Genomic DNA, 26,203 nt, shown 5'->3' with positions numbered 1-26,203 from the left:
TTTTGCTTGGCTGGCTCGGATAGCTACGTGTCTTCGAAAGGATAGCTTGTTGTCGAGGTGTACCCCTAGCCACTTAATCGTGTCTTTGTGGTAGTAATCGTCATTGATGTGCATAGATTCCAATGGTAGTTACTTCGTGGCCAAGATAAGCTTGTTAGATTTATCTTGCAAGTGGCTAGATGTAATCATTCTTTTCGGATCATGTTTACGACGCGATAGCGTCCTTTGTTAAGATCTACCTTATAACAACAATATGAAAGAGCTTCACAGAAATCCACTTTATGTCTTCAAGTTTAGAATCACGAGATCTATAGCAGTATTCTTTACATGTCAGGCGTTGGAGTTGTGTGATATAAACACAAGGTAAGGGCTGCGATAGCAAAGGGAGTTGAATAGTCTGCATTTATTATAGACGACCAGCCACTTAGCTAAAGTAGTGTTCGATAGGCGTGTATCTATAAGGCTAAGTTACACATGGCTAAGGAAGTCCTTTTTGGGCTAATAGACCCCAAAGAGGTCCGGAAGGGAATCAGAGAAGGCTAGGCTCTGACATTGGTTAAGCGGCGAGTGCCCTCCATTGGGGCCCCCATAAGTACGGATGATAAGCTGGTAATATATCATCCTTGGCGATATAATCACAGCTGACAGCGTCTGTGTGAGCCTTATGCCAGCCCTGTGACGTTCTGGTGCGGGGTAAGAGTTGCTCAATCTATTTCGACTCAGCTGAATGGACTTGATAGAAACACTTCTGTACCTGGTGTCATATCAAATAAATTTTGTCTACATACTTCCTTGAAGAAGAATTTAACAAATGACTATTCTCGACTCGAGTCTAGCCGTGTTGATCGACGGCGATAATGTCTCATCAAAGATCATCGCCGGCCTCATGGCCGAAATCGCCAACTATGGGACAGCGAGCGTCAGGCGGATCTATGAGGATTGGACTAGCCCGTCACTTAAAGGCTGGAAATCATGTCTTCTGAATCACTCAATCACTCCAATCCAACAATTCGCATATACGAGAGGAAAGAACGCAACCGATGGCGCTATGATCATAGATGCCATGGACCTACTTTATACTGGCCGCTTTTCAAGCTTCTGCCTCGTATCAAGCGGTAGTGACTTCACTCGCCTCGCATCCCGGATTCATGAGCAGGGCGTCATGGTATATGGCTTTGGAGAACGCAAGACTAGCAATGCTTTTGTTGCAGCCTGTGATAAGTTTATGTACTTTGACAGACTGAATGTAGAGTTAGAAGAGTCGAAGAAGCCATCCTATGCCGCTGAGGCAACAAAACCACACGGAACACCAATTGTAGTGCCTGATCGGCCAGCAAAGAGACTGATTGATTCAAAAGCACGTATTGGAATCCGTCTGGCGATCTCGGGCACAAGCCACAGCGACAATTGGGCCAATCTGGCTGATGTCGAGAGTTATCGGATTATGATTTCTCCTGACTTGAATGCGCGCAATTATGGCTATGAACGAATTCGTGAGGAAGCTACTGGGCTCTACGAACAACACCTCTGCCTCTAACTCCGTAAAGAACTAGATCTTCCACTTAACTTTGAGCACTTTCTGAACCACAAAATGTAGCTTGCGCGAAGTAAAATCTTCATTGCTAGTATCTCTACATGTTTCACAGCCCTCCCGCAATACAAGCATGTCATTAATAACTATACTCCGAATGCACCTGACCATCCCTGCCCCCAGCCATCCACTCTGCCACCTTGAGATACCCCAAAATCCCATGTCCATTCCCACCAAAATCACCGCCAAACTGCCTCACCATCGCATCAGGCAAAACATAGCGATACCCCCTCCAAGACCGAAATGCCCCATGATGGAAATTGACCGTCCAATCGCAGTGATTCATGAAATCCCACGCACGAATCTGGTATCTGTCGTACAAGTCATTCAAAAGGGTATAGTATCCCTGATCCCCCGCCGCAACAGCCGCAAAGGTGATGTGCTGCACCAACTCCCTGAGCACTTCGTCCCGAGCCCACGACTGCGGCGAGCCAGACTGGTCACCCCACGTGTGCCGGATCCTCTCAAGGATATCTGTAAACGCCATGCTATTTTTCAAATCATTAGTAGCTCCCCAGTGTTTTTTTTATTTGATCGCTTGAGGGGACATAGTAGTGCTTACATGCTAATCCCGCCCCCCATCGAAAACCCCGCGACAACAATCTGCTTGGGCGTTGCGCCGCGCGCAGCCATATCTCCCACTGCACGATCAAGCGCATCGAACGTTGCCTGTCGCATCGCATGCCACATGTCGCGATAGAAGCTATGTATACGATTACCATTTTCGAACACGGGATACGGAATTCCTAACCATCCCTTGCCATCGGTCCATGTGTTCATGTAGATTTCTTTAAGCTCCGAGCCGAGAAATGCGATGGTGATTTTGTCAGTGTTGTAGACTACGACGGCTCTTCGGCTAGCGTTGAAGCCGGTGTAGAGTTCTGAGATAGTGAGTTGCGGGTTTTGGTAGTGGCCGCGCAATGCGGCGGTTATGGCGTTGATGTCTGCGTTGAGAGTTGAGCGCCATAGGATGTCGGCTGCATCTTTGACATCGTTCCATTGGGACGGACCGCCTTCCAATCTGACTAGTCGCATTATGATCACTCTTGCTTTAAGATAGACGTGGATTGACTGAGGCGTATGCCCTTGATGTCATTGAATGCTTCCGCGGTAGGAAGTCGAGTCTTCGAGATGCCAGTGAGTGAGGCTGAAGGTATGAACTTGATATGTAGAAGGAAAATTAAGAGTAACTTTCTGTAATGAGGCGTGAAGACGTCTTGCTCGTCTGGCGGGGCAGGCTACTGCCGGCCTTTAGCTTTGTCTGTTTCAGAGTCGTTCGCGGTGACGATACCACACAGCGGTGCGAGATGCACCACTGCGTTTTGTTAGAGCAGAGCAACTTCTATATGCATATAAATGGAAGACTTGTGTCAGCGCCTAGCTGGCTGCATCGATGGCTACACACTGCAGTTGTGCCAGAAAGGGTGGCAGGAGCGGGCGCCTAATGTAACAATGGACGACGCGCGGCAAAAGCGGAAAAGAACACCCGACTTCTCTAGAAACAGATGCGGCACAGCGTGCTTGCATTCTTTTTTAATACACCTGATATGATTCAGCCATCATATGTTGACGTCTCCACACCAAGCTACTTGGCAATCATCCTTCTGCACGACGACATTCTCGGATTCCTGGCTTCTAAGCGCGCGGTAATGCCCAAATGTGAAACTATAGACTCGAGCATTTGGGCATTTGTCCCATAGTTCCAAAATGCGAAAAATAAATGCTAATGGAGAGGTTAGCAATCCCCTATGATGGTCGTTCCGTGGATGGCTGATAGACGTGGCAGTGGAGGATTACATACCGATACTAACACTGCGTTGGTTGGTTACACGGCGTTGGCCGATCACTGCTGTGCGGCTGCGTTAGACATTTTGTAGAGTATCACAGAAGTGCACGACATTCAACTACTCACACGAACTGCAGGCATAGTTACCCGAGTGTTTATAGCTATGCCTTGCTTTCATAGAAATGGAATAATTCAAATTGAACAATGTATTCCTGGCTCCAACTCTGGTAGTGAGACAAACTATCCTGGGGGTGCTCCCCCTCCTGCAAGTCAATTGCAGCCCGCTTTCGCTTTAAACTATTCATCCTTTGGTGCAGTCCCAGAGTAGCGTTGTAGGGGGTACTCGCTCTCTGGTGAAAATCTCTGGTATCTGATTCCATTCGGCATCTCTGGTTTTTTTGGTTGATTTTGGCTCACCCATAAGCACATATGCCTGCCGAGATCTGGAGTGTCGCATAACAGCTGACGAAACATGCCAGACTTCTGAAGCTTTGCGATTTGGGTCCCTGCATACCAGAATATGTGACATCTTAGAGGATCCTCACCGACCCTCTCTATAATTTCCTCACACGCAATCCGGAGCAGCTCACAAATGCTTTCATCTGAGATGATCGTGCGGGTATCTAGTGGCTGAACAAATCTCCACAAAGTGTACGCCTTGAAATCTCGTGCCATAAGGCGGTCTCCCAAAGCATATAGGCGCGCCAGCGTCACGTAATCGGAGTAATGCTCAACGTCGCGGGAAAGAATCGATTGATTGCGGTAAAGGTATTCGACAAAGAATCCAAAAAGCTCCGGATCTTCGTCCTCCAATTCAATCGCTTTCTGCTCTGCTTCTTTGTATTCTCCCGTCAGACTGTTGGAGAATCTCTTCGACTCAGCAATTAGGAGGTCGAAATGGAGGTAGAACGTTCTCGAGTTGGCAACAGTGACGGTCACGATGGGAGAGGTGAGGAAGCTATGAATATGAGCAGAAGACTATAATAAAGGTGATGGGAAGAGCGTACAGCGAGAACTTGGGCTTTTCAGCCTTGTCCAGTGTAACTTTACGCTCCAGTTTTGGCATGGCGTATGTTGTATCTGTATAGCGGTGGCAGCGAAGGGACCAGGAAACTGTTCAAGGTTTGGCTTTCGGAACTTGATATATGAATCAGAATTATATTTATCATGTTACCCATCGATAATAGTAGCTTTGTTTATGTATTCCTGCAAGGCTGATCGTAAGCGCTTGCAATCCTGCAGAGGGGGTTACACAACAGCGCTAAGTAATTGGACAGTGGTGTCCCAGGTAAAACTGTGCCACATGAGTGCATGTTTGTTAATACTTCAAGACACCTGGTATCTTCCATTTTAGTAGGAATCCTTTACTCTGCGGTGGAAGAGAAGACCCGACTTACTTGCACATCACACACATCCTACCCAGCCTCCTTTCCCATACAATCTCACCCTCAACCTATCACGTACATTACTCATTCTCCATTCCTACCCCTTCCCCCAACACCCCTTCCAAAACCCTCACAAACTCCCCCGCCATCTTCCTGCCCCCCTCCCCACTCGGCTCAACCCTCTCCACATAATCCCCCGCCCCCTTCCCATCCAACACCTCAAACAACGCACACGGCACCACCTGCACCCCCTCCACCTTGATCTCCTCAGTCGCACTCTTATACAACTCCCTAATCGCCGCCTGCAACTGCCCGGGATCCCTCTCATACCCCAGCACCCTGAGCTTCCCATCCGCCCACCCACTCTGCCCCTTTCCACTCTCGAGCGGAAAATAAATCATACAAACAACCACAGTCCTCGGTTTCGTGACTTCGGTAAGGCGGGCAATATACTCCTGAATCTTCGTCCCAAAGAGGTTCCGGAAATACGGCAAACCCCACGCCGACCCGTCCTCGATGGATTTCCGCGGCGTAAGCCACGCAAGCTGGAACATGTGCGCGCTGGTTTCCACCGACGGGTTGAGAGCGATGTCGTTGGAGCCGACGCTTACGACGAGGATGTCGTTAGCGCGGATCGAGGAGCGGATGAAGGCGTCGTGTGGGAGGAGATCGGTGTCGCGGGAGCGTAAGAGGGATTCTTCGACGGCGGTGTTGATGCATGTTGCGCGGGTCGAGAGAGCGGAGTTGAGCCAGTATGCTACGTCTGGGATGAGGGTGATGGGGGTAGCGAGGGTGTAGTGGTAGATGGCAGGGATTTGGGAGGAGGAGGAAATGCGTTCTTTCAGCCAGAATTTATTATCGAGGGAGGAGTCGCCGGCGAGGTAGATGATGGGTTTGTCCGGGTGCTCGGTGAGTGTTATGTTGCGGAATATGGTCAAGTCGGCAATGGGGTGGCCTTTGTATTCGTTGTAGAATTTGCCAGAATCGATTTTGGAGGCTTCGTCGGTTTCTGACGCCATGTTTTCGGATGATGTTAGATGTGGTCGTTGTGAGTTATAGGGAAGAGGTTGTGGAGCATGTAGTGTGAATGGTCGTATATGTTTATTACCACTTCTACGTAAAGCGATGAATACGACGAGTGTGGCTGGAATCAGCCACGCACATGCCTTAGCGTACAGCATTAAACCTAGAAAATGCTGCTGCCTCAGGTAAAAATACCTCACATTGCCCTTGCCCGCTACCACAACCGGGAATGTACGGCTGTGCACGGGCCTCGCTTTACCAATGACATACGTAACCTCGACTAGTACCAGAAAGCATCGTATAAGGCAACGTAATCATGACTGCAGGTACTCAAACTCAAAAGGAGACGCTACCGCCCATCTTGAATCGTTGAGCAAGACTTAAAAAAGGCTGGACCGATCCAAATTGTTCGGACATCACGTGCGCATCACTTTCACCATATACAAGACCCACCAAAACAGCGACACCAACAGGCACTTTAATAATGAAATCTAATTCCAAACCCAACCTAATGACTCCGTCTATAATAGGAAAAATAACAGAAAAACCATCTAATCACATGAATCCAACTCTATCCTTTTTAGAATCCCCCATCAAAACCCCTTACTTACCCTGCTTCAACGCCTTCATCTCCTGAACACCCACCTCAAATGCCCGCTCCAACTTCTCCACTCGCCCCTTCATCTCCTGAAACTCAGCATCTTCACCTTGCATCAGCTTCACGAACTCGCGCACGAGAACCGAAGGGCCGTCGATCTGCAAGGGCGAAGTACGGAAGAGTGTACGTTGGACATGGTACAGCAGGGGCCAGTCACGTTTTTCGAATAAGCGAATAGTGACGGGTGTGCGGGAATTGGGCTCCGGTGTAGGGAGGTCCTCGACGAAGTCTGAGTCTGACAAGGTAGTGTAAGTGCGGTTGTGGGCTGGAGGGTCCTGCCCGGTCTCTTCGATTGTAGCGCGGAGGATCTGAACAGCGGTGTCAAGTTGGGATTCTAGCGCGTCATTTCGAGCCTCCAGGTCGAGGTTTGCTTCGTGCAGCGTGAATATCTGTTCCGAAAGCTTGTCTAGTTCGACCATTGTATCGCAGTGCTCGTGGGAGAGCTTGGCGAATGCACAGATGATCTTTTGGTTTTCAATTTCTAGATCGCCGAGAGACTGTCTAAGGTAATCAGTTTCTGCAGTGTCAACCAAAGGTGCGGTGGGCGTGGAGAACGCACCGGGTGAGATATCGGGGATATTAGAGTTGGAAGATGTGGGCGATTCCACGCTCCGCTGCTCATCAGCAGCAGCGATTTCGTCTTCGAGTTTCTCGACTGTGGCTTTGCAACAACGTAGCTCATCGGAGAGTTCCTCGATCTTTAATGTATCAAGGTAGTGCTGCTCCGTAAGCTCTTCATCAGCGGTCTCAAGATAGCGCAGCTCCTCGAGCTCAGCTTCTGTAGTTCGCAGGAGGGCCATAGCATCATCAATTTGTTGCTGGGCCTCCCCGTAAAGCTCATCGTAATCGTGGGATTTGGTTAGCGATTCCAGCCGAGCATTTTCTTCTTCCAAATACTTGATGCGGCCTTGTAGGTTGGAGGCGCTGGTTTGGACGACACCCTTAGGCTTCGTATTAGTAAATATCCCCTGTCCCATCCACTTCTTCCTCTCATTCTCAAGACGAGACTTAGCCTCCCTCACCTCCTTGTTAGTCTTGTCTTTCAGCTCATTCATTTCCTTTTTGAGCCCAATGACTACACGGCGTTCTTTCGACAACTTTTCCTCGCTTTGCGTCCTTCTAGCCTTTTCCTTCTCAAACTTTTCCGACCAGGAAGAAATTTCACGGAACAAATCATCAGACTTCTTGCTGGCCTTAGCTTTAGCCCGTGCTAAAGATTGCAGCTGCCTCTTCAGATAGTCTATCTCAGCAGCCTGTGCAGAGGTGTCCAGGGTATTACGACGGCGTGTCGAGCCATCTCGAGAGTCTGTCAGTGATACAGCGGTAGATGAGGGACTTGGGGTGATGTGCCGATTCATGGTGAAGATATTCATCGTGGCTGTATGTGAATGCACTGTCTTGTTGACAAGTTGTAGATGAAGAAATACTCGGGGGAAAGGTGAGTTTTAATACAAACCTGCGTTCTGCACTGTTCAAAAACGCACCGTGAACATGAACTCGTTTTATATCTCTTTTTCCTCCGTGACATACATTCAACGTTTCGTGGCTTCATAATGTCTTACACACAGTGCTTGTCTTGAACTTGAAGATGAGCAAGTGCGGCGAGTACATGGCACTGCTGCGCTAAACCTAACGTGGTGTCACCAAACTGGTTTCACGACATCTACAATGCGGACTGAAGACAAGGGTGTGTGCTCTCTATCACATGTGTAACTACACATGATGACTTTGACAATATTGGAAATAGTAAAAGCAATCTTGCTACCTTGCATTAGCGAACACGAGCAATTGGTTCGCTGCAAAAGCTCTAATAGCATTTGGTCCTGGTAGCTAGCCAACAAATAAACTTTTACATGGTATTGAGCAAGGATACTACAGCCATTCTATAATAAATTTTCATGTTTGATAGTAAAACATATATCATTTAATGCGAGAGCGGTAACGTAACCGTGACCTCTTTCGATATCGTAAAATCATCACCTGCTTAGAATTATATACTGGCGCAAATCACATATCGCAAAAAAGGTCGAAAAGAGTGTCTTGCTCTCCAAGAAAATCATCTCTTAAGCAGCGCGTTCGATAGTAGTAGCTCCAGTCTTGCCATGGTCCACAATTGTGCTGTCTTGAACCTGATTAACCGACTTCTCGGTTGCCCGGGTAGCCTCATCGGCAAGATCGTCTTCGAACACTGGGAGGCAACAGTCAGCAAATAACATTTATGAGAAATGATGGAGATGAACTTACAGAAAGCCAATTCTTCGAGCGTGCGGTTGTACGTCTCGGGGTACATGAAGTAGACGAACGAGAATTCGAACGAAATCCATGCGCAGTAGATGGCAAAGTACTTCCACTCAATGGCAGTAAGAGCGATGGGGTTGACGTAGATGGAGAAGAACCCAGCCAGCTTTCCGAAAATCTGTTCGATACCGATACCCATGGTACGTTGGGCATAGGGGAACAGCTCGACAAGGTAGGTGTATGTGAGCGAGTTGTTTCCGATGTTGTAACAAGGGGAGTAAGCAAAGTAGAAGAACAAAGATGCGATCTGAGCCGATGAATTTGTGGTTCCGGCTTTGTCAGCTTTCTGAAGCGAGTGCAGAGTAATGGTAATGGCCATGAAGACCATGACCATGGATCCAGCGGAAAGCATAAACATCTTACGACGGGGGAATCGGGTGACGACAAGAGCGATGATGACAGCGTTCAACAAACTCCAGCACTGGTTGGCAATGTTGATGCGCGTCTTTGTGTAGTTATCGGTGAAACCCATCAGGTTGAAGAGCAGCTTTTGGTAGTAAGAGAGCAGAGTATTACCACTCATCTGGGTGAACAGACCCAAGAAGACGGAGATGATGACACGGCGGCGCATACCAGGAGTTCGGACCATGTCCATCCAGGATTGCTTAGAGTTCTCCATCTCGAGCTTGATGGTGGATCGAATCTGGGCCATTTCAGCTTGGACCAGGAGCGAGTTGGCGTCGTCTTCAGCGTGGTATTTGACCAAGATGGCATAGGCCTCGTCGTCACGGTCATGGGAAATCAGAAAACGTGGGCTCTCAGGGAGCAACCTAGCCATGTCAGCGAGTGTCGTTCTAGAATGTAGTGGCATCTTACCAGACGGTGCAAATCTGCAGAATCGAGGGGCAGATCTGGAGAAGCGAAGGAAGTCGCCAGCCCCAATTTCCAGCAATGGTGGTTGTCTTGATTGAAATGGCAGCGGCGAGGATGGAGCCGATAAAGTACGAGGCGTTGAAGAGAGAGGTCATGAAAGGACGTTCTTTTGGGTGGGCAAGCTCTCCAATCAAGGCCGATCCGGCAATGATGGCAAAGAGGATTCCGAATCCGAGCAGCATACGTGCAATGATGTACATGGCGACTAGTGATTGATTGTGAGAATTAGGATTTGACGATGGGCATGGAGTGAGACTTACCATGCTGGGCAAATCCTTGCATGATAGCGCCGATAACCATGATGATGGAACCAACGAAGATGGCCATGCGCCTACCATAACGCTGGTTCAGCCATGGGGCGACAGGAACGGCGAGAATGGAACCGAGTTGGTAGCATGCAGACATGAAACCAATGATTCTGGGGTTGATGGAGTACTCTCCCTTCTTGTCGCGATAGCCATCTCCGAAGACTATCTTTGTTAGCGAGGGGCCAGGAGCACAAAGCAGATCGAGTACGTACACTTGTTGAAGGGGACGGAGAATTGAAGGGTGCCAATGAGTTGAGAGTCGAAGCCGGATGTGATCTCAACGCCCATGCAGCAGCAGAAGAGCCAGATGTACATGAGTCGGAGGTTTCTTTTCTTCCACCATCGTACCTTGTCCTGCTCCAACATGCGGGTGATGATGGGCTCGGCAGAAGTGCCCTCCGCGAGTTTCTGAACGCCGCCCACCATGATGACAGTGATTTTGATGGCAATGAAGTGAGGGATGGGTACCAGAATGGGAGGAGCACAGTGGGGGTTGACATGCTTTATACAGACTGCCGCCGCAAACACGACCCACTACCCCGGCTCGTTACCCCAGATGGTCCGGGGCAAGGGTATGCTAAGACGGAGACCGTGACCGTATTACCGAAGCGCCACCTTGTATTGGAGAAGCGTCTCGGCGGAATGGGCTTGCATAGCTTGGCACCGGTTAAATTGCTCGTAGTCGTCCAATGGCCGGGCGCTGCTGGACCGAACGCTGGTGAAAGAAGGCCGAACTGTCGCCTCTTTTGAACACACCCACTGCCGCAACCGTGTGTTTAACCTGTCCATTGTCACTCATCCAGGTCGTCGGTGGTTGCACTATCGAGTTGCAGTGGCGTCCCCTGCCGCTTCCCTCGTGTCTGCCGTTTAGCGCGCCTTGCTTCCCGCCGGCTCGGTGTGCATGCCGGAATTGTACATATTGCAGTCGAATTTGCCAATATCTACCTACTATACGATGCAGAATCGGAGTTTTACATGATATTGCGGTGGCCATGGCTGGCCCCCACACTGCACGTGGTTTGGTAGGGGAAGCTGGAAATAAACAATAGTACAAGCGGGGCCAAGCTAAGGGATATGAAAATCTGACAGCGCCTGACATCTGTTGCGGCTCGTATACGGCAAGACCGATAAGGCGGGTGCCGGAGCTGTGTCAGTTGGAGCCTGTATATACGACAAGCGCAGCCATTCGTGTGAGTCTCTCCCGACTCAAACCAAGCCCGTGGCTCAATCAATGCAACCGTGCCACCATCGGCAGCTGGGGAGGGCAGACGTGCCATTTGCTCCGACTGCGCAAGCGAAGGGATTAATGTGGATCGCCATGCCCACCACCTATGCAGGTCAATTAAGAGGGATGTTGGTACGTTGGTCGCCTTAATAAATTATAGCGGTTTTGTGGAATCCTGGAAGAGCGTGAGACGTTGGCCAAGTAATACAAAAAGAACCTGGGTCGCAAGGTGGTTTGGGTGTGTGGGGGAGACCCGGCCACATTCCCTCCGGAGTGCGGCCAGCGGTAACCCGGAGGATAATCACGTGGCCAACAACAAGCGCGTCCGAATCCTGGGCATGATGCCACAGATGCACGCTGCTATTACGCCTTGTTCGCAGAATCAGCCATTACGAACAACAGCCCACGCCGCACGAGGTAATGACTAACAATTACGCGATGGCAAAATCCTATCCGGCGCGGCTGACAACATCACGATGACCAAGACACATGTCAGCAAAGAAGAGTACTAGAAGAAAATAGTGTGTCATTAAGCGTACGGCTACAGGAATCCATAACATGCCAACAAGACTTCGTAACAACGTATCGTACACACCAAAAACAAACGCCGAGTCCCGCATCCCCTCGAGATGGGACGAGAACAAGTCAAAGAGATAGTTTGGGGTATCATTTCCTGGGTGGCTACAAGCTAGCCGTGGGTATAGGTTGAAGTGTAACAATAATAAGTCGTTTCCTTAGACATTTGTCATAGGTGGGGCGGGATCGCTGCGTGCTGAGCCACGGACATGTAGCGCCGCAAGAATAGTGGTAGCGACAAATGTCAACCTAGTCCTGTCAGAAAAGCTGTCACAACACATAAAGACACTACAGGTTCAACGTACCAGAGGAATGCTCCGAAAATAATAGCAGCAACACCACAGCTCCAGAAGGTGCCATGGCCAACCCACCACTCGCCGCCCCAGCGCGTAGCCACAGCGACGAAAGCGGCGAACCAGAAGATCATGGTGATGAACTCGACTCCTGCGACAGCATACTTGTGCGCAGCTGCAGGGAAGCGGGTCGGCGCAAGGATCAGATAGGCGACAACGAGAAGGGTCCAGATGGAGGTGAAGAGCATAAACGCAACGCTTCCTGGTACCCAGGTGATGTATGCATCAACAACTAAGAAACATTGATCAGCACAAGCGTTCAGAAACCCTAAGTCGCATTTTTTTACTTACGGTACGCGCTCAAGCCAAGCACGATAATGCTGAACAGCACCTGGACGGCGCGAACGCCCATGAGGATAGCCGGAGCAACCATATTGGCGATAGTAGGTAACGGGGTAAGGTGAGTGTTTGGGGATGGCTGCAGATAATGTTGGGAATTGTCTACCACGGTGAGGGAGATTGGCAGAAGGTGATGCAAACGCAAAGAGCAGTTCTTCCCTGTGCTTTTATGCCTCTGAACCGCCAGGCGCAGCGATGATGGATGCCATGACCAGGGTGCGCTTGGTTTCAGGAAACCGACGTCACTCAAGGGTGGCGCATGACGACAAAGCCACAAACCACGCGTCTGATTGGCCGATTGTGCCGACCGATGCGACGTGGTCCACGACAACTTCGAGCTGCTTCTCGCTTCTCGAATGGTGGCCTTGCCTTGCAGCTTGCCCCTCAACACCCCGTCTGCAGTCCCCTCCTTTCATTTTAGCAAGGGCTGCTGAAACTGGCTGAAAAAAAGGGTCTATTTCTGGGTGTGTTTTGCAATATTCGTTTCGAAGCCAAGGTCTTGCGACGGATGTTTTGGTGCCGGGTGTGGCGGTGCCTTGCTCCACTTTTTTTTCCAGCCTCTTCAATTCGTGACGCGGTGCCGAGCACCGCCAACAGACAACTGTAAGCCAACATGCCACCGCTATTCCGAGCCCACATGTGCACATCAATGCCCGCATCGAGAACTTGCGCGTGTGTTGTTGACGTTCAACATTTCGTGGCTCCGACACCGCCCATGGCAACAGCGTAATGGAAGTGCGAACAACCCGCGTTTCAGATCATATGCCGGCATAAGGGCGACAACATTTCCAAGATGAGCTTCGGGAATAATGACATCTGTGGCCCAGACTTGAATAGGGCACCAGAGACGACATGTTTGATGGGTGACCGCTTCGTGCCTGCGTACAGTATTACTCTCGATGGACGCAATAGGCAGACTAGACTGCAATTCACCGAGTGGAGATGGACACAGCGTTGCCAACAAACTTTAATTATTGGATAGCTTTCCAGCCTCGTTACCCAACGTAATCTCCCTGGAAAAGAAAAGGAACGCAGGCCTCGCATAAACAGCGCGTTGAACGCTGGCCCTACTTCCCCTCCATCGCACTCTCATCTCTAGTCCTCCCAGGCCAGTCGCGATCAAGCACCTATGACTCACCACTAGGCAATGCGATCCAAACAACAAGCCCAAAATGACGAGTACTAAGGTCATCCAAGTGGTTGGCGACCGCAAATGACGTCTCAAACCGCTGACGTCTTGGTGTTTGACTTTTGCGCGCGCAGCACCACAAACCTGTAAAACAAAAATTGCAAGGATGCAGGCAGTAAGAACTGTCGATCGCTAAAACGTGATCTCGACAACGGTCCCCGTGTCAACCACGTGAACCAAAGCAACGCCTTGAAGAAATCTCTTTCTTTGAGCCAGTCGTTTCTACACATGGCGTGGGCTCGAGTCCCCATCACCTCACCGCTCTGTAGCAAGACCCTTTTTGCCAGTCGCGCACCCGTCAACCTGCTTTTTTTTCTTGCTCTCCGAAATGAACATGGGATACCCGTCTCTCTCTTCCCAACAGTCTCTTGTGTTTGCCCAGGCACCCAGTGGCCCTTGTTTCTCGTCAATGCACGTTGCAAGATGAGCATGTGGATATGATGTGAGGGGAGGGGGAGGAGGGGACCTGGTCGATACCACACTAGCGGGCCGTACCCCCCGCTTTTTTCTATGGCCGCCCTTGCCTGGTGTAGTGTTTTGCCCTGCGTGACCCTTGCGGGGTGTATTTCGGCCCCCGTTCATCTGCATATCGGTACGGCATGTTGGTGTCGTGCTTCTCGCGGCATGGCGCTGCTTTTGTTGGTTGCGCCGTGTAAGCGCGTATCGATAAGGTTTGTAGCATTGCCCGGGGGTGCGCCGGGTATGGGAAGAAGAGTGCGACTGTCCGTTCATCGCATTTGGGAGTCCTGTAGAGCCCTGACAATACTAGATAGACGTATGCGGTAACACCGCTCGGTTTTAGATGTATAGATAATACGGAAATACAATGAAATGAAGGAGTAGAGTTGGATGCGGCAAGAAATTGAAGTAAATACTTATTTGGCGCTGGATGCGGTTTATAGCAGCCCTCGTGCGCTTCTGTCTAGAACTAGAGACAATAGAAACAATGGTTAGTAGTCCTGGAAGGCAAGGTAAGTCCATGCATTCAATATAGAAGAATCGCAGCTACCGTGAGAGGGCCGAACGGGAAACTAGCATCCAAGAGATGGTGCCAAGGTGCTGAGCTGCCATAGGGAAGCTGCTCGTATCCTGTCATCACTAGCGCATTACGGTAAGAAGCTTACAGGCAGACAAGAGAAGTCAAGTAAGGCTTGGGACGATAAAAGTTGTTTGAGACTGGTCAAGGCTTGGACCGAATAGTGTAAATTTATACACGTGACCGTGGTTAACTTGGGCTGAAGGTTCCTGGAGATTCGTGTTGGCTCAGGTCCAAGGTATTATTCAGTCACCAATTCCTGTATTCTATCTTCTCGCAATGTCATTTTGCGATGTAGAGAAGCTGTTTATTTCCAGGGCCCACTGTTCGCTGAATGGCGGACGGGTTTCCGATGCAGGCACGGGACGATTGGTGCGCCGAACGTGGGATATGGCGGAATCTGATGTCAGCAAGAAAAGCGTAACTTCAACAACGTCCTTTGTAGTCTTGCATATTATTTTGGAGAGGAGAGAAGAGAGAACATAAAGAATCAGAAGAAAATTTGTGCGCAAAGCCATGGTAGTGACTCCGTGCCTCCAAAAAGCTCTGCTGACTGATGGGTGCTAGGACGGGTCGTATGAGCGAGTTTAGCGGACCAGAGGCAAGTGATGGCCTCTTCCAAACGCGAATTTGATACGCATCCAATGTTATGTTGCTCCCTGCTGCAATGTGCCTCTAGTTGATTGCTGGTCTCATTAACAGTAGAGATTGGGTGGCTAGAGCATGGCCAATAGGCGATAACCATTGTTATCAGCTCAAGGGGAGTATTCCTCTTCCCAATACAGATACACCAACGAATCCTTTGCCGAGTTTACATTGATTTGTAGTTGGATGGTCGCCATTTGGTTTTTGTGGAAAAGCAAGATATTCGCAAGGATGGACAAGGATCGCGCCATCGGCGGAAAATGTCGTCAAGAGCGTCGTGGGAGGGGTGGCTTGCTCACATCGTCGCAGATATGGCTTCCCTAGCAGTTATCTAGCGGAACATGAGCGGATCGACAGTCAAAAATCAAACAAGAGCTGAGGCAAGGTGCGATAAGGGCAAGGTACGCGATTACTTACTAGTGTACTGACAGCGGCTTGGCGTTCCTTGCAGAATCCAAAGAGACAGAAGAAAACCTGAGCCGCGCCTGCGTCACCAAGCATTGTATCGACATGTGTTCGGAAATCGATGGAGACGGCCGCAGGGGACATGGCCTATCAGATGCGCGCGGCGATTGTGGGGAGGGATGTACCGACTGTTCCGCGAGCTGTTGGAAGATGCAGAGTGCGGTGATTTTGGATCTACCTTCCTATCTCATGTAAAGGCGCTCCGATAATCCAGATGGCCAGCACCAGGCCTCCCCTAGGGCCCTTGTTTATCCGGCAGGCCGATTGCTTTGGGCTCCTTGGCAAACACCGCTCGGCCTTGGGACGCTTGACACCTGCTCAATCCGGAAGCTCGAGTGTGAACATCAATCAGACCAATTTGCGCGTCAACACTACATAAAGAACACAGCACTACCATGTTGCACAGCACGGTCGCTTTGGCGTTTTCGTCTCGTCTTCTTGCACGACAACTTGTTCACACGATCAAGTGGTGCGAGGACGTCATCCGTGCACCCTGGGCTGCTGCGTGGGCTTCCATCACCAACCTTCTTTGTTGAAAGGTTCTGGGGCCCGACCTCATATTTCTCCTCATCATGCGTTCTTTCGCCCTCCTCGCAGCGGTATTGCCGCTGGTTCACGCCATTGAGCCTCCCCGCAAGCCGCACCAACCTCTTGGCAACGGTTCCAAGCGCCTCTCCTACAACGAGACCACCGCCAGCCCTGGGTCCTTGTATGCTGGCTCCCGTTCATTTAGCTGGGTTGGGACTGGCAAAGATGGTGATTACATCTACCCAGCCACTTCTGGAGACCTTGTTTTTGAGAATGTCGCGACGGGCGAATCATCCACCTTCATCTCCGCAGATAAGATCCCAGAAGACTACTGGGACTTCTTCATCTCTCCCGATGCTAGCAAAGTCATGTGGGCTGTCAACTACACCAAGCAGTACCGCCACTCTTACTTTGCCGACTACCTGATCATGGACGTCGCAACCGGCGAGTCTGTGCCTCTGGACCCCGAGCAAGTTGGTGACATTCAGTATGCTGAATGGAGCCCCGTTTCGTCAAACCAAGTTGCCTTCGTCAAGGGAAACAACTTGTATGTCAGCACAAACGGCACCATTGCTCAAATCACCGACAACGGCGGCCCAGACTACTTCAACGCTGTCCCCGACTGGGTTTACGAGGAGGAAATCTTTGGCGACCGCTACACTCTGTGGTACTCTCCCGACGGCACTAGGATTGCTTTCTTGAGCTTTAACGAGACCGGAGTTGGCACATTCAGAATCCCATACTACATCGATAACAACTCCGAATATGTGCCTGTATACCCCAACGATCTTGAGCTGCGCTACCCCAAGGTCGGCACCAAGAACCCCACTGTCGTTCTGAACCTGCTCGAGGTTGAGTCCGGAGAAGTCTCAAACATCCCAATCGATGCTTTCCCTGAGGATGACCTCGTCATTGGTGAAGTCACCTGGCTGACCGAGGGCCACAGCAAGGTCATCTACCGTGCCTACAACCGTGTTCAAGATCTGGAAAAGCTAGTGACGGTTGACGTCGAGGCCGGCTCGTCCAAGGTCACCCGTGAGCGTGACGGTACTGATGGATGGCTCGAGAACTTGATGCAGATCCGCTATATTGGTGCTATTGAGGCTGGAAATGCCACTTTCGGCAACTCCACCGAGTTCTACCTTGATATTTCTGACCAGAGTGGTTGGGCGCACATCTACCTCTTCCCCGTCTCTGGTGGGGAGCCAATTGCACTCACTTCCGGCGAGTGGGAGGTTCTCTCCATCCTCAAGGTTGATTACAAGCGTGGCCTGGTCTACTACACTTCCACCGAGCACCACAGCACCGAGTCTCACGTGTACTCCGTCACCTTCTCTGGAAAGAAGACTGCCCTTGTCAACGACAAGGAAGCTGCTTTCTGGACTGGATCTTTCTCGTCCGGCGGCTCTTACTACGTCCTACGATATGCTGGCCCCGACGTTCCATACCAGGAACTGTACTCACTCAACTCGAGCCAACCCATCCGCACCATTGTCAACAACAGCGCACTGTACAACAAGCTCCAGGAATACAACTTGCCCAACATTACTTACCTGGACCTAGAGCACCCATCAGGCTACACGCTCGATGCCATGCTTCGTCTCCCGCCCAACTTTGACCCCAGCAAGAAGTACCCTCTCATCCTCATCCCATACGGTGGACCCAACGCCAAGGAAGTGCACAAGCAGTTCAGCACGCTGAACTGGAAAGCATACGTTGCCTCTGACCCAGAGCTTGAGTACATCACTCTCACGGTTGATAACCGCGGTACTGGCCGCAAGGGCCGTGCCTTCCGTTCGACTGTAGCGTCTAATCTGGGCCAGCTTGAGGCCGAAGACCAGATTTGGGCAGCCAAGGAACTCGCTAAGAACTCTTGGGTTGACAGTGAGCACATTGGTATCTGGGGCTGGTCCTACGGTGGCTACCTCTCCTCTAAGGTCGTTGAGGTTGGTGACCCAATCATCAGCTACGCTATGATCACCGCCCCCGTGAGCGACTGGCGCTTCTACGACTCCCTCTACACTGAGCGCTACATGAAGACCCCCGACATTAACCCTGACGGCTACAACCGCAGCCGCGTCCACGACGCCACGGGCTTCAAGAACATTGCCGGTGGTGTCGTAATCCAGCACGGTACTGGTGACGACAACGTCCACTTCCAGAACGCCGCTGCCCTCGTCGATCTTCTCATGGTCAACATGGTCAGCCCCGAGAAGATGCAAAACACCTACTTCACCGACTCGGACCACAGCATCAACTTCAACAACAACGGCAAGTTCTTGTACAAGCAACTGAGCAAGAAGCTGTTCGAGGAGAAGAACAGGAAGGGAGATAGCAAGGGCAGCCACCAGTGGAGCAAGAGGGCTGCTTCTTCTGCTACCAAGCGGACTGCTTAAAGCATGTATAACGAATTGTGTATTATGCATAAGTTAATTTCTATAAAAGTAATCCATATGTCTAATGAAAAGGAAATCATGTCCCCATCCTATCTTTCCCCATTCAAAAAACAACTGAAGTCTGTGCTTTTATATTCCATTGAAATCTCATACAAATATCTTCCAGCCACCCCACATGAAATATCCAAAAAAAAAACCCCTCCGCTTTTTTTCCCCGGTGTCGATAACCCCTCTTCACAGCGCAGCAGCCCTCTCCCTACACCTCCCACACCTCCCCTCAAACCGCACCATGACCCCCTTCCAATCCCCTTCTTCCCCCACGCTCTCCAGCTGGTTCAGCGCCGTCCCGCATGCACTCGCCAAATCGTGGTACACGCGCTGCTGGAGCTGCATGTACGTGTGCGTGTACGAGATCCGGGCTGCCTTTAAGAGGTGGATGCATTCGCTGTGGGAGACAAGGGGGAGGTTGGTCAAGGCGTTTGTGGGCGTGATGGTGATGGTGGGTGGCGTGGGGTGAAGGGCCGGTTGGGAGAGGGTGAAGGATTTGGGGTGGCGTGGGGGGTGGAGGTGGTATTGGTTGATGGGGTTTGGGGGGTTCGGAGGGTAGGGCATGGTTGGGTTGGGTTGGGTTGGGGAAGTGTTGGGGAAAGGGAAGGGGAAGATTGAGAGAAGGGTAATGGGTGCTACCTTTTAGGTAGATGACCGTTTGCGTTTGTCTGCTTTATCGAAGTGTCACGTTTTTTTTCTGGGGCGCTTGTTGAATGCATGTGCTTGTGTGGGTGAATGATGGAAGTGGTTTGGGATGTCTCTGTATTCGGCGGTCGTTTGTGTTTAGAGCTTGTTGGATAGTTGGGATACTGTCAACCAGATTTCCATTGGCGATCTAGTAAGCGATATTTGCGATCCTTCTGTTGTGTTCTTCTGCTCTGGTTTGGTGTTCTTCGATGTTCTAGATTCACAATGCAAACTTGATCTGAGAGGGATAGGTGAAAGCTGCATGATCGAAATTTGAAATTGAATACTGCTGAAAAACTTCTTGGTGCAAAATCCTTAGTCGGGATTAGAAAGACTGGTATCAGGATATCATATGTGAAGGTGGTCCTAATAGACGGACGTTGTATGACTGCCGTAGAGCACCCGGTTTCTCAGATTCCAGCACAAAGCCTCGCCAACACAGTGACAAATTTGGGAGACTGCTAAACACAATTGGGAACCGGATCTAAGCACCCGATGCCCTGCAGGTGATCTTAGAGACTCATGGTATGCAGAAGTGAAAAGTTTTATAATGGAATGTAACGTCAGCATAACCAATTTCGATTATGAACCCGAGCGTTCATTGATCTCATATATGTTATACGTAACCGAACCCGCAGTTACTAATAGGTGGAGTTGCACAAGTATGTCCCACTCCCTCGTGAAGCCGCCAGTTATGCGGAGGAAGTGTGCTCTGATTGGCCAAGCGCACGGACTCCTCCAAAGTCGAGCTTCCGTCGTGAGCTGTTTGTACATTGTCTGTCTCCAGCAAGGCCGACAACGCCCATACGCTCTTTTCCCTCACAAATCCCTGGAAAATCTCGAGCGCATTCACATCCTCAGCTGCGTCTCCAGCAGATATCAGACTTGGATATCAGCGCATTCCGACCGCCAGACCACTCGCTCCAACTCGACGTTTTCAGTAGCGGCTCGACTACGCGATTGCGGATCCTCTCGTGTAGCTTTCTTGCGCCGAATAAGGAGAGATCAGGCGATAAACTTTGTCTGCAATCGAGAACACGGAGGCAATCATCTGTTCGCTCGCCCTATATCAGCTTCGGATATCTCAGAACGTCAACTTATCTTCTCTCTTCACAATGGCACTGAACGCCTACCTGAACAGTAAGTATCCTGTTTTCTTATCTTTCGACGCAAAAAGTCTTTTGTTTCGTGTCTTTCACTCTGTCCTCCGCAGCGTAACTCATACCTCACTCCAGAGCGCGTATCTGTCCTCACAGTCGACGGACGCACAATGGTCGGCCTTCTCCACTCCTGCGACGGCAGCATGAACCTCGTCCTCCAAGAAGCCACCGAGCGCATCATCCGACCGGTAGAAGAGGAAATACCTAGTGAAGAAGTTCCCTTGGGCCTCTACATTATCCGTGGCGATAGTGTAGCAGTTGTAGGACGTGTGGATGAGGAGATTGATGGCAAGATTGATTGGAGTAAAGTTCATGGCGAGGTGCTGGGAAGTACGAAACACACGTGATCTGTCGGATATGCAAAGAGAGAGAAAGCAGGGATTTGAGGATTCTAGGATAATTGATGCAAAGGAATGCGGAGACTTCGAAGGGCAATGACACAAGCATTGTCTGAACTACGGAAGCGCGCAAAAGAAGTTTTGGAATCTGGTTGTAATTTGGATTCTATGATGGTATGATACCCACGAGAAATAGCGACAAGAAAAATGCAGAGTATGTCACTTTTTGTTCAAATATGTAAGTATGCTGTGTAGTGAGCGACATGTCTCCGAGGATATATGTGCTTTATGATGGTGTCCCTTGAAAAACCTTCAACTCCCTTGAATGTATGCTGCCTGCATTTCTCATCGCCTGCCTATATCCACTGACTCGACTTACTGAATACTCCTTCCCACGCCCTGCCCAATACCCACAATATTCTTATGATCACTCGGATTCGCCGCAGCCTCATACATCACACTAACCGCCTCCTTGTTCAACTTCATATAATCACCCTTGAATGCCAGATAGCTAATCTGCGTCTCCTCCTCGCCACCCCAGTTATCCTCAAAGAACAACGCTAGACACCTCGTGGTGCCAAACTTTGCGCGCTTGACTGGAATCTCCTGGACTTCGCTTGTCTGGCTGATTTCAAGCACTTGAGTGGGTTCTTTCTCGCTGGCAGTCTCAAAGTCGAGGGCGTCTTCGTTGATGAAGACTTTGAGAGTTTTGGGACATGAGCCACTAGGGCTGGTGCGCAGGATGATGCTGTGCAGGCGCACTTGGCCTGTGAAGGGGACGGTCATGAGGAGTTGCTCGTCGGCACTGGATCTGAGCTCTGGCTCTGGGTCAAGACGTTGGGCCCACGTTTTCTGGCAGATGGCGCGGCCGCTATTTGATTCATCTTCATTGAGTGTGACTAGCTTGGGGAAGTCGATTTGTTCGTAGAGAATGTTTTGGAGCGCGGGTGTGATGTCATCGCTGTGATCATGACCATCGCCGTGCGAGTGATCGTGATGTTCGTCATGGCAGTGCGAGTGTGAGTGCGACATGCTTGGGGGCGCGTTGGTGGATGTTTGTATGTATGCGGGTCTGGTGTGGATGGTGGGGGCGGGGTAGCTTTGACGAAGCTTTGGTCGCTGGCACGGATGCGATGAAGACTGGGAAGGGACGATGAGCACAAGCAAAGACGCTATTCATATAACCTAGTTCTTCTCATATATCGCCAAGAGAGGTGTGCGGGGAAAGGAAATAGCGACGCATCCAACGAAAAGTTATTTTTCATGAACGTGACTTGTCGCGAAGGTTCTATGCACGTCGTAAACACATCCGCCAACCCACAGGTTCGTCTTTGAATCGACACTTGAGTCCAGGAATGTTGTTTGGCCTGTAGTGTCACCGAATCCTCCATATGATGCTCAGAAACACCCAAACGCCGCGCTCTAATGCCATGCCTACGTCATTGTACACTTCATCAAGCCAACATGGGTTGCGAAGCCTGCTCAGCAGCCCGTTCTCTCGCCCTCCGCGCTGCCCGATCCTTTGCCATCTGCGCCTTTTCCTCTGGTGTAAATTGCGGTTGTGCCTCAGGCGCGTCAGGCAGAACCAACTTGGTGCCGTTGACCTCGGCTTCGAGGGCCTCAAGTTCGTCTTCGACTTCGTCCTCGTCTTGGTTGGACATTTTGTTCGCAAGCATTTCGCTGACTTCCTGTTGCGCGCGCATCAGTATGCAAGTACAAGGTGAGACGGCTGGGTAGTAATACCTCCTGATACGCCCGAGCTTCCTCGTTCTCTCCAAGAAGCTTCTCGACGTTCTCTATGCCGCCCATTTCTTTGTGGATTTCCTTTAGGACAGCTGTTCCCTGTTGCAACCCGTATAGGACATCTTTCTGCACAAGTGCGAACTCGATATCGCTCGTAAGGACTTCCAGCTGTGCCAGCTGCGAGTCTGTCTTGGATAGCAGCGACTCTTGATACTTCTTCCTCCTCAGCGCTAGCTTCGCGCTCTTCGTGTCGCCTTTTGCCAGGCACTGCTTTGCGATCTCCTTCTCACGGTCGGTAAGGATAGTGATGCGCTTCTGGTACTGTCGGAGCTTGTCCCGTTGGTTCTTCATGTCCAGGATCGCTCTATTTTATTAGTATCAGCTACGACACACCCAAGAGTGACTCACTTGTCCTGGGCAGAGATCTTATTAGCGCTATTTGAGTTCCCCATGTTGTCGACGTCTCCATGAGCGTTGGGAGGTGCGCATGCGACCTCGCAGTCGGGTCTCCATGCCTTGGTTGGTGCCGGCAGGTCGCCCGATCATGGGCCGTTAGCGCGATACCATGGGCGATTCACTAAGCCCGAAACGAGATGCGCTAACCTTATATAGCACAATACGGTCAGGATACTACAAGACAGGAAGCAACTCAGTCGATGGGATCGCACATAAGACATAATCGCCCTAACTTGCAGTATTCTCTTGTGGAAGGAGAACCCTTACATGTTGACTCATCAGTCCGAGTTGATAGGATCAATACAACAGCAGTAGCATGATAGCCAGATAACATGGCAGCAGGACAGCAAGTCCAGATCAGAGGGACTCTATGGGTGAATCGTTGCGCGGTGAGCTCCTGTGGTCAAGAGGTCTTATGGCTCTATCTTTTTCTACGGTAAAGCCGACAAAGTTGTTCTGGTGGTGTCCTGCTTGATGTCTCCGAACGAAAAGAGGTATCGCGCTAGTGTTATCGATAAGAATCGCGAATTATTTTATGCGCGTCCAGTCCGTCCGCATTCACCGTCGTAACAACTATCGGCAGAGACCATTGTCAACAACTATCGTTAACGGCCATTTTCGGCAGGTATCTTCAATCGCCATTGCCAACTGCCATCTTCAGCCGCAATCGTCATTGACCATTGTTTACTACCACTGGCAGCTTCGTTCACTACACTAATACACTCATGCCGTCCAAAGGCCGGCCCACGTTACAATCTGGCCTGGATAAGGACGTCTACCAGGTGGTCCAGAAATATCTAGACGATAAAGGAGAATCACCACTGAAGCTGCGGGTCCATACAGTATACGACTATATCCAAAAGTCCAACTCCAGCTTGAAAAGGCGACCAAAGAAGCAGCTCGAAGACTCTATTGACCGAGTGATTGACGTCATCCGGGAAAATGAGTCTGGCGATGAAGAAGAAGATGAACTAGCTGAGCTCGAGGGAAACTTCACCATGGACGAGCCCAAAGACGTTTCGGGTGACTGGATGAACCGCCAGATTGTTAAACAATGGCCTACATCCAAATCCACTAATGGCGAAAAGAGCAAGAAGAGGGATAGCGGCAAGTCAAAGGAGGAGCGCGACAGCAAACGACAAAAACGCGCAGCCGCCCAAGAGAGTAAAATCGAGATTGCGGCACCTACCAGCGTAACCTTGGAGGACCTTGGAGGTGTCGAAAAGGTCAAAGGGCAGCTCAAAGAGCATTTGGTGCTGCCCTTGCTGTGTCCGCAGGAGTACGCTAACCGGAAAATCCCTATACCTCGCGGCATTCTCCTCCATGGTCCCCCGGGATGTGGCAAAACAGTCATCAGTAGGGCGTTTGCGGCCGAGCTCGGCGTACCATTTGTCGAAATTCTTGGTCCTTCTGTCGTATCCGGGATGTCGGGCGAGTCAGAAAAACAGATTCGCGAACACTTCGAAAGGGCCAAAGAGGTTGCGCCATGCCTAATCTTTATCGATGAGATCGACGTAATCGCGCCAAAACGTGATAGTGCGCAGAGCCAGATGGAAAAGAGAATAGTGGCGCAGTTACTCATCTCCATGGACAGTCTGGCTATGGAGGGTAATGACGGAAAACCGGTCATTGTGCTAGCAGCGACAAACCGCCCAGACAGTCTTGATCCAGCACTTCGACGTGGAGGACGTTTCGACACGGAAATCAACATGGGCGTGCCAAGCGAACCGATGCGCAAGTCAATCCTTCAAGCTCTCACAAGGGAACCGAGGCTATCGCCAGATGTTGACTTCGACGTATTGGCAAAGCGGACTGCCGGCTTTGTTGGTGCGGATTTGAAAGACCTTGTGAGCAAAGCGGGAACTTGGTCCATGGATCGGTATCGTTTGGCACTTGAAAAGCAAGCAGCCAGCACGGAAGGCGCCATGGACATAGATAACGAAGCAGTCCCTAGTTCGGAAGCGCTCATGAACAAGTCGATTCGACGGTTGATTCAGCGAGTGAAGGACACAGAGGCTCCACGCCCCGAAGGTTTCGAAGACACTGTCATCTCCATGGAGGCTTTTGAAGCTGTCCTACCAACAATCATCCCTTCATCGAAACGAGAAGGCTTCGCGACAGTACCAGACACTACATGGCGCGATGTGGGTGCGCTTGGGGGTGTCCGCGAGGAACTCGAGATGGCCATTTGTGAACCCATCAAGGATCCTGCGAAGTTTGCTAAATTTGGCATCTCAGCACCTACCGGAGTATTACTATGGGGTCCGCCAGGTTGCGGTAAGACGCTCCTAGCCAAGGCTGTGGCAGCCGAGTCCAAGGCGAACTTTATCAGCGTCAAGGGACCAGAGCTATTGAACAAGGTGAGTGCAAAGATTGGGTAGTCCTTTGGATGGATATCTAACGAGTTCTCTAACCCTCAATCATATTCACTAACCTCGTGTCTGCAGTACGTTGGAGAATCAGAACGTGCGCTTCGCCAAGTTTTCATGCGCGCTCGCTCGTCTGTTCCATGCGTCATCTTCTTCGATGAACTTGACGCACTTGTCCCGAAGCGTTCCACAGAACTTCACGAAGCCTCTGCCCGGGTGGTAAATACGCTTCTAACGGAACTTGACGGCCTGTCCATGCGGGACGGTATCTATCTCATCGCTGCAACCAACCGTCCCGAGATGATTGACGACGCTATGCTACGTCCAGGTCGGCTAGAAACACTGCTCTATGTTGAGCTTCCCAAGCCAAGCGAACGAGTGGATATTCTCAGGTCTCTTATTCGTAAACGCGGGGTCATAAATCCGGGGCTGGCCGAAATTGGGCGCCAGGACGTCTGCAAAGACTTCTCTGGTGCTGATCTGGAGAGTTTGCTGCGCAAGGCGGGCCAGCACGCCTTCAGACGACGAAGCGAGTCCATTGAGGAGCTGGATTTTATCGAGGCAGCGAAGACGGTAAGGCCCAGTGTCGGCGATGTCCAGAGATATGAGAGGTTACGAGAGAGGTTCGAAACGAAGCTATTCATCCAGAACGAGTAGATTGGTGGTGTATCGTCTAGTCCTCCATGCCAACGCTCAGCGACAGCATGAGCACGCGTAGTGTCCAGTAG

General features: G+C 50.6%; 14 protein-coding genes across 14 annotated transcripts; 4 read left to right on the top strand and 10 right to left on the bottom strand.

The window, feature by feature from the left end:
• Positions 1-811: 811 nt before the first annotated feature.
• On the top strand, positions 812-1,537 carry COCMIDRAFT_29553 (uncharacterized protein; the record flags this gene model as incomplete). Its single annotated transcript, XM_007693565.1, has 1 exon — positions 812-1,537. The coding sequence occupies one exon, from the start codon at positions 812-814 to the stop codon at positions 1,535-1,537; it is 726 nt and encodes a 241-aa protein (XP_007691755.1).
• Positions 1,538-1,670: 133 nt separating this feature from the next.
• On the bottom strand, positions 1,671-2,626 carry COCMIDRAFT_29552 (uncharacterized protein; the record flags this gene model as incomplete). The annotated part of the gene is made up of 2 exons (XM_007693564.1): positions 1,671-2,079; positions 2,154-2,626. 2 exons carry the CDS (start codon positions 2,624-2,626, stop codon positions 1,671-1,673), a joined length of 882 nt encoding a protein of 293 aa, XP_007691754.1.
• Positions 2,627-3,674: 1,048 nt separating this feature from the next.
• COCMIDRAFT_40144 (uncharacterized protein) lies at positions 3,675-4,443 on the bottom strand (the record flags this gene model as incomplete). Its single annotated transcript, XM_007693571.1, has 2 exons — positions 3,675-4,335; positions 4,385-4,443. 2 exons carry the CDS (start codon positions 4,441-4,443, stop codon positions 3,675-3,677), a joined length of 720 nt encoding a protein of 239 aa, XP_007691761.1.
• Positions 4,444-4,842: 399 nt separating this feature from the next.
• COCMIDRAFT_29550 (uncharacterized protein) lies at positions 4,843-5,781 on the bottom strand (the record flags this gene model as incomplete). The annotated part of the gene is made up of 1 exon (XM_007693563.1): positions 4,843-5,781. One exon carries the CDS (start codon positions 5,779-5,781, stop codon positions 4,843-4,845), a length of 939 nt encoding a protein of 312 aa, XP_007691753.1.
• Positions 5,782-6,388: 607 nt separating this feature from the next.
• COCMIDRAFT_105438 (uncharacterized protein) lies at positions 6,389-7,801 on the bottom strand (the record flags this gene model as incomplete). The annotated part of the gene is made up of 1 exon (XM_007693579.1): positions 6,389-7,801. One exon carries the CDS (start codon positions 7,799-7,801, stop codon positions 6,389-6,391), a length of 1,413 nt encoding a protein of 470 aa, XP_007691769.1.
• A 705-nt stretch (positions 7,802-8,506) lies between these two features.
• On the bottom strand, positions 8,507-10,348 carry COCMIDRAFT_29548 (uncharacterized protein; the record flags this gene model as incomplete). The annotated part of the gene is made up of 5 exons (XM_007693562.1): positions 8,507-8,631; positions 8,688-9,511; positions 9,558-9,819; positions 9,875-10,084; positions 10,135-10,348. The coding sequence occupies 5 exons, from the start codon at positions 10,346-10,348 to the stop codon at positions 8,507-8,509; spliced, it is 1,635 nt and encodes a 544-aa protein (XP_007691752.1).
• Positions 10,349-11,881: 1,533 nt separating this feature from the next.
• Positions 11,882-12,449, bottom strand: COCMIDRAFT_105420 (uncharacterized protein; the record flags this gene model as incomplete). The annotated part of the gene is made up of 3 exons (XM_007693578.1): positions 11,882-11,972; positions 12,029-12,308; positions 12,368-12,449. 3 exons carry the CDS (start codon positions 12,447-12,449, stop codon positions 11,882-11,884), a joined length of 453 nt encoding a protein of 150 aa, XP_007691768.1.
• Positions 12,450-13,859: 1,410 nt separating this feature from the next.
• On the bottom strand, positions 13,860-14,700 carry COCMIDRAFT_29546 (uncharacterized protein; the record flags this gene model as incomplete). Its single annotated transcript, XM_007693561.1, has 2 exons — positions 13,860-14,369; positions 14,614-14,700. 2 exons carry the CDS (start codon positions 14,698-14,700, stop codon positions 13,860-13,862), a joined length of 597 nt encoding a protein of 198 aa, XP_007691751.1.
• A 1,622-nt stretch (positions 14,701-16,322) lies between these two features.
• On the top strand, positions 16,323-18,674 carry COCMIDRAFT_8608 (uncharacterized protein; the record flags this gene model as incomplete). Its single annotated transcript, XM_007693557.1, has 1 exon — positions 16,323-18,674. The coding sequence occupies one exon, from the start codon at positions 16,323-16,325 to the stop codon at positions 18,672-18,674; it is 2,352 nt and encodes a 783-aa protein (XP_007691747.1).
• A 234-nt stretch (positions 18,675-18,908) lies between these two features.
• On the bottom strand, positions 18,909-19,286 carry COCMIDRAFT_29544 (uncharacterized protein; the record flags this gene model as incomplete). The annotated part of the gene is made up of 1 exon (XM_007693560.1): positions 18,909-19,286. The coding sequence occupies one exon, from the start codon at positions 19,284-19,286 to the stop codon at positions 18,909-18,911; it is 378 nt and encodes a 125-aa protein (XP_007691750.1).
• Positions 19,287-20,524: 1,238 nt separating this feature from the next.
• COCMIDRAFT_105408 (uncharacterized protein) lies at positions 20,525-20,916 on the top strand (the record flags this gene model as incomplete). The annotated part of the gene is made up of 2 exons (XM_007693577.1): positions 20,525-20,549; positions 20,645-20,916. 2 exons carry the CDS (start codon positions 20,525-20,527, stop codon positions 20,914-20,916), a joined length of 297 nt encoding a protein of 98 aa, XP_007691767.1.
• Positions 20,917-21,282: 366 nt separating this feature from the next.
• COCMIDRAFT_29543 (uncharacterized protein) lies at positions 21,283-21,939 on the bottom strand (the record flags this gene model as incomplete). Its single annotated transcript, XM_007693559.1, has 1 exon — positions 21,283-21,939. The coding sequence occupies one exon, from the start codon at positions 21,937-21,939 to the stop codon at positions 21,283-21,285; it is 657 nt and encodes a 218-aa protein (XP_007691749.1).
• Positions 21,940-22,361: 422 nt separating this feature from the next.
• COCMIDRAFT_105389 (uncharacterized protein) lies at positions 22,362-23,102 on the bottom strand (the record flags this gene model as incomplete). The annotated part of the gene is made up of 3 exons (XM_007693576.1): positions 22,362-22,595; positions 22,651-23,014; positions 23,059-23,102. The coding sequence occupies 3 exons, from the start codon at positions 23,100-23,102 to the stop codon at positions 22,362-22,364; spliced, it is 642 nt and encodes a 213-aa protein (XP_007691766.1).
• A 729-nt stretch (positions 23,103-23,831) lies between these two features.
• COCMIDRAFT_105399 (uncharacterized protein) lies at positions 23,832-26,132 on the top strand (the record flags this gene model as incomplete). Its single annotated transcript, XM_007693575.1, has 2 exons — positions 23,832-25,466; positions 25,554-26,132. The coding sequence occupies 2 exons, from the start codon at positions 23,832-23,834 to the stop codon at positions 26,130-26,132; spliced, it is 2,214 nt and encodes a 737-aa protein (XP_007691765.1).
• Between the last annotated feature and the right edge of the window lie 71 nt (positions 26,133-26,203).

Source organism: Bipolaris oryzae, assembly GCF_000523455.1.
Source record: "Bipolaris oryzae ATCC 44560 unplaced genomic scaffold scaffold_171, whole genome shotgun sequence".
NCBI lineage: Eukaryota > Fungi > Ascomycota > Dothideomycetes > Pleosporales > Pleosporaceae > Bipolaris > Bipolaris oryzae.
The sequence above is the reverse complement of the archived record's forward strand: the minus strand, read 5'-3'. Positions and strand labels throughout refer to the sequence as shown.